Source organism: Neovison vison, chromosome 14, assembly GCF_020171115.1.
Source record: "Neovison vison isolate M4711 chromosome 14, ASM_NN_V1, whole genome shotgun sequence".
Classification (NCBI taxonomy): Eukaryota; Metazoa; Chordata; class Mammalia; order Carnivora; family Mustelidae; genus Neogale; species Neogale vison.
Window position 1 is genome coordinate 2707018 of NC_058104.1, and position 5483 is coordinate 2712500.

Sequence of the window (5483 nt, forward strand, 5' to 3'; positions counted from 1 at the left end):
ACCCAGCACGCCTCTGACGTCAGAGCCGATTAGCGCTTCTTATTGGTCCCAAATTCCCCGGGCCGCGGCTAATTATCGGGAGCTTGATGTTGATAAAGTAAAGCGCCGGAGTGCGGGCGAAGCATGTGTAGGGCTCCGGGTCCCTGTCTCCGCCGCCGCCGCCGTCCGCGCCTCCCGCCGCTGGCCCGCCCCGGCCCCGGCCCGCGCCCCCGCGCCCCGCCGCCGGCCCCGCCGGCCCCCCGCGCGAGATGATGGACGGCCGCCTCCTGGAGCACCCGCATGCCCAGTTCGGGGGCTCTTTGGGCGGCGTGGTGGGCTTTCCCTACCCGCTGGGCCACCACCACGTGTACGAGCTGGCCGGCCACCAGCTGCAGTCGGCCGCCGCCGCCGCTGCCGCAGCCTCGGTGCCCTTCTCCATCGACGGCCTGCTCAGCGGCTCGTGCGCTGCCGCCGCCGCCTCGGTGGTCAACCCCACGCCGCTGCTGCCGGCCGCCTGCGGGGTGGGAGGCGACAGTCAGCCCTTCAAGCTGTCAGGTAGGTGCGGCGGGCGGAGAGGGTACGGGGTGGGGGGAGCAGGGCACCCTTTTCGGGCGCAGGAGTTGGGTCGCGGGCGGCTGTAGAGCATGTGCAGGCTGCTGAGGCTCGGGGGCACTCTCGGTCTGCCGCCCCAGCGCAGGGTCCCCAGATCCAGGCGGCCGACAGGTACAGAGGGGGTGGATGTGGCCTGGGCCCTGGCTGAGCCCTGCGGCGTCCTCTGCGTGCCCGCAGACTCGGGGGACCCGGACAAGGAGAGCCCGGGCTGTAAGCGGCGGCGCACCCGCACCAACTTCACGGGCTGGCAGCTGGAAGAGCTGGAGAAGGCGTTCAACGAGAGCCACTATCCCGACGTGTTCATGCGCGAGGCGCTGGCGCTGCGCCTGGATCTGGTCGAATCTCGAGTGCAGGTAAAGACCCGCCGTTCCTCCCGGGAGCCAGCATCCCGCCACGAAGTCGGCCGCGCCGGCCCCGTCTTTGTTCTAGGTGGGGGACCGCGGCCCCGCTTCCGAGCCCCACTAGCGCTCGCCTGGCCGGAGGTGGTGGTGAGGTTCCGGGATCGGCGCCTCTCGGGGAGAAAGCCCCAGGAGGCTTGGGAGGGCCGACGAGGACCCCGAAGTAGCGAGGAGAGCGCTGCGTCGGAACCGGGAGCTTCCTGGTGGGGTTTCGGACACGGCTGGAAATGAGGTCTCAGAAGACTGGGCGGGAGAAGCGGGGCGGGGGGGGGGTGGTAGTGGGGGAGCCAGCCCGTCTGGGAACTGGAAGAGACCCGGAGCAGGTAGACCCTGAGCCTCCTGGCCCTTGCCCTGGGTCTCCGTGTCTCCGTCACCAGCCTGGAGCAAACGCGTCTGTTTGTTTACCTCTCGCCTCTAAAATACTCAGATGGAGACCTGTATTTATTCTTCACTTTGCAGAAGGTTAGCTGAGGAAGGGGAGGTGGAAACTTACACAGTTAACACATGGTGGGGAGGTGTCTGAATCTCTAATACTCTCGGTTATATCTCCCCCACCCCACCCCGCACACTTTGATTTCATTCGAAGACTGCCGGCGTCATGCTTTTAAAAAATACAGCGTCTATTTGGTGGATTAAAAATTCAAGACTAATTGTGCATAATCGGGTGTTTCCCTGAAGTCCAGAAATTCTTTTCTGGGGTCAGTGTGGTGGTGAGTCGGGTGTGCGGCCGCAGCTATGGGTGCAGGGCTTTGAGGCAGAGACCAGCAAGATGCCTGTTTAGCACCAATAGCTTTGTCTAAAAAGGTGTTCTCGACCTGTGCTTGCACTGCCCCCCATGACCTCTTCTGTTTGTAAATCCTTTCGTCCAATTTGTGTCACTGTCTTAAGCGAAGACCTCTTCGTTTCTCCCCTGTACAATAATGAGCATTTCTTGGTGACAAGTGAGCGTGGAATTTGCACCAAAAAAAGAAGTATTTGAAAGAAGGAAGGAAGAAGCAGTTACAGCCTTGGAGAGGTCACAGCTTAAAACCTGCACCTTGGCACCAGCAAGGCTCCCTGTGACCAGGCCAGGCCTGCTATTGTGCCGGGTCTCTCTGTGGCCACAACAAAGAATTCGAATTACCGTGATCTCTTGGGGAGGGTGTTGTGCCTGAGGCCCAGCAGGAATTTGACTGTGTGTGTGCAGTGGGGGAGCCAGCGCTGCTGTTCCCCAGGACAAGGCCTGAAGGGAGGGTAGAAGAGGCTGGATGGGCCCAGGCCTCCTCTGCACCGCCTGGCAACTGGCCTCTTGCTTTCCTGTCTGCCTTCCCCCCGGGCCTAGGCCAAGAACAACTGGTTTCAGGGGCTGTGTTGGTGTCTTGTCCTGGAGCCCCCAGAAAGAAGGACATGTGTGAATTTGTTGGGGGGCAGGCTACTGGAAACCCTCCCCCTAAGTTTGGTTTACCAGGACCTTCTAGAAGAAGAAGCACCTAGATTTCCCTTCATGGGAAACCCCCAAATCTGGCCTTTGACTCAGTCTCCAGGGGGCCGAAGACAGATGTGGAGGGCAGCTGAGCCCAGCCACTGGTGGTCCTCAGGCCAGGCAGGCGGCTTAGAACAGGAGCTGTGAGAAGCCAAGAGGGGCGAGGAGGGGCCGCGCTCCCTGCTTGACTCCCGACCAGGAACCAGACGCCCTCAGGGGGCCAGACCCGCCGTGCCCAACGAAGGGGCAGCTCCCAGTTCCCTGAGGTGAGAAGCCAAAGTGGGAAGCTGGCCGAGAGGCCCCATCTACCTTCTTCTGGGTGGAAAAGATGCTCTTTGGAACCTGCAGCTTGAGTACCGAAACCCAGCTCAGGGCCGGCCAGGCCGCTGGCCTTAGCTCCCGCCCCCTGGCCGGAGCCGAGGTTGTACAGGCCTGTCTGGGGGGAGTGGGGAGGCCCGAAGCCCCAGCGACAAGCCCGCCGCCTGATTGTCCCTTCCTTTCCCCTATCCGGCTGCTCTAGGTCTGGTTCCAAAACCGCCGGGCCAAGTGGAGGAAGAAGGAGAACACGAAGAAGGGCCCGGGGCGGCCGGCTCACAACTCACACCCGACCACGTGCAGTGGCGAGCCAATGGACCCAGAGGAGATCGCGCGCAAAGAACTGGAGAAGATGGAGAAAAAGAAGCGCAAGCATGAGAAGAAGCTGCTGAAGAGTCAGAGCCGCCACCTGCACTCTCCAGGCGGCTTGTCCCTGCACAGCGCACCCAGCTCCGACAGCGACAGCGGCGGCGGCGGTCTGTCCCCGGAGCCGCCGGAGCCGCCGCCGCCGGCCGCAGCAGCCAAGGGCCCTAGCTCGCACGCCGCCGGCGCCGCCGGTTCCGCGCCCGCACCGCCCGGTGAACCGCCCGCGCCCGGCACCTGCGATCCCGCCTTTTACCCGAGCCAAAGAAGTGGCGCCGGCCCGCAACTGCGGCTAGGCCGCCCAGCGGACAAGGACGCGGCCCCGTGTGCACCCGGGGCGGCGGTGGAACGTGGCGCCGCCGGCCTGCCGAAGGCCAGCCCGTTCAGCGTGGAGAGCCTGCTGTCCGACTCGCCGCCGCGCCGGAAATCCGCCCCAGCTAACGCCGCCGCCGCCGCGGCAGCTGCTGCGGCCGCCGGGCTGGACTTCGCGCCCGGGCTGCCATGCGCGCCGCGGACCCTCATTGGCAAGGGCCACTTCCTGCTCTACCCCATCACGCAGCCGCTTGGCTTCCTGGTGCCGCAGGCCGCGCTTAAGGGCGCAGCGGGTCCGGAGCCCGCGCCCAAGGACGCGCCGCCCGCACCCGCCTCGCCGCCCGCGCCGCCCGCTCAGGCCAGCTTCGGGGCCTTTCCGGGGCCCGGAGGTGCCCCGGACTCGGCCTTCGCGCGCCGCAGCCCCGACGCCGTCGCCTCCCCGGGGGCCCCGACCCCGGCGCCCTTCCGGGACGCGGCCGTGGCTGCGGCCGAGGGCGGCGGCGAGGATTGCGCGGATTCGGGGGCCGCCTGCCCAGCGGCCACACTGCCGCTCCCTCTTGCGCCGTCTCCTGCGCCGGGCCCGCGGGCTCCCAGCCCTGCCGGGGAGCCGGCTTTGTGCGGGGCCCCAGAGCCAAGCGCCGAGCCCGGACCCAGCGCGCCGGATGGCGAGGAGGTGGACATGGACTGAGGGGTGACGGGGCCGAGAGAGGCGCTCAGCCGGCCCGCGCCCCTCGCTCAGGCTCGACTCACACAACGAAATCAGGTGATCGGCTTAGAAACACTGCTTTTTCCTCTTCCTTCTGTTTTCTTCCTTTTATTATTACTTTTTTTTTTTTTTTTAAGAAAACCGCTGTATCAATTCGGACCTAGGCAGCAACCGCAGGACTTGGGGTGAGACCCCCCTCCTCTCGGGGGAGCAAAGAACAAAAACAAAACCCCCATATCACCTACAAAAACCCACAACAAGAATCCTCAGCCTTGTAAAATGCAAAAATGTCTAAGAATATTTATATATGTACCATTTTTGATAAATAAAGCTGGTCAAACGCAAGCTCTCAGATCCATCTTTTTCAAATTTCCGAGCGCCCAGTATGGCCCCTCCTCCCTTCCGTTTTCCACTCCTCTCCCCGCGGGCGGGGCAGGGACGAGGCTCCTCACCTCCCCCGAGGTCCCCGCTTAATGCCTCCTTTTGTGTGCGTGTGTGTTTGTGTTTTCTGATTGAACAAATTTATGCATCCGCAGCTCCCCCTCTCCTGCCCTCCCTTGCGCTCCCCCTCCCACCCCGCGCCACACACACGCGCGCCCCCGCGCGCACCCCCGCGCGCTGGCACACGCCGGGGCGCGCGGCGCGGGGTGACGGAGCCGGGGGCTGCAAGGGCCGGGCCGCTGGGCTCCTGCAGAGTTTTGATATGAAAGTAATTATTTTCCGGTGGCTGCTGCGGGGACTGGGTTTCTTGCCCAAAGGGTTATTATACATTACCGATTTCTAGTGATATGAAATCACATAAACTTCCTACAATAATAGAATTAGCATGAAAGGCTGGGGTGTCAAATTGAAATTGGAGAATAATAGCGCCGGCAGCTGGGGGAGTGCGTGCGCATATTGGAGCGGAGACGGGGAATCGTGGGGCGGAATTTTCATGAGCTGCACTCTTTGTCAGCGCTCTTGTAGCCGGCTATATTAAGATAGATGCCCAATGATATCCCTCATTGTTCTGTCGCTTATATTGATGTTGCTGCGTTATCAGCCTATTGATCATGTGTCGTCTGTAATAGGACAGGCGCCGCCAACGCGCCTCTTTACAAAAGCAGTGCACATTTGTTCTAATAGGGTCCGGGTCCCCGGGGGACCCTTCGGGGGCTTCAGGACATCTGCAGCGAAGAAATATTAGCAAACTTGGCTGGAGCCTGCAGCCAGCCCCCGGCCCCCTCCCCTGCCCGCAGCCGCCCCACCCCGAAGTGAACCACCACCAATCCTCCACCTCCCCCCCTCCAAAATCCCAACCCACCCTCCTCATTTTCCTGGGCCCTGAGTCCTTGGT

The 5483-nt window shown here is 63.0% G+C and overlaps 1 protein-coding gene across 1 annotated transcript; it reads left to right on the forward strand.

Moving 5' to 3' along the window:
• Positions 1 to 248: 248 nt before the first annotated feature.
• UNCX (UNC homeobox) lies at positions 249 to 4129 on the forward strand. The gene is made up of 3 exons (XM_044233405.1): positions 249 to 534; positions 769 to 944; positions 2972 to 4129. Exons 1-3 carry the CDS (start codon positions 249 to 251, stop codon positions 4127 to 4129), a joined length of 1620 nt encoding a protein of 539 aa, XP_044089340.1.
• The last annotated feature ends 1354 nt before the right edge of the window (positions 4130 to 5483 follow it).

Bases quoted from the DNA above. Each gene is read 5' to 3' on its own strand.
- UNCX (XM_044233405.1), top strand. From the start codon at position 249: ATGATGGACGGCCGCCTCCTGGAGCACCCGCATGCCCAGTTCGGGGGC. The intron at 535-768 runs GTAGGTGCGGCG...GCGTGCCCGCAG, and splicing joins TCAGCCCTTCAAGCTGTCAG to ACTCGGGGGACCCGGACAAG. The intron at 945-2,971 runs GTAAAGACCCGC...CGGCTGCTCTAG, and splicing joins TGGTCGAATCTCGAGTGCAG to GTCTGGTTCCAAAACCGCCG.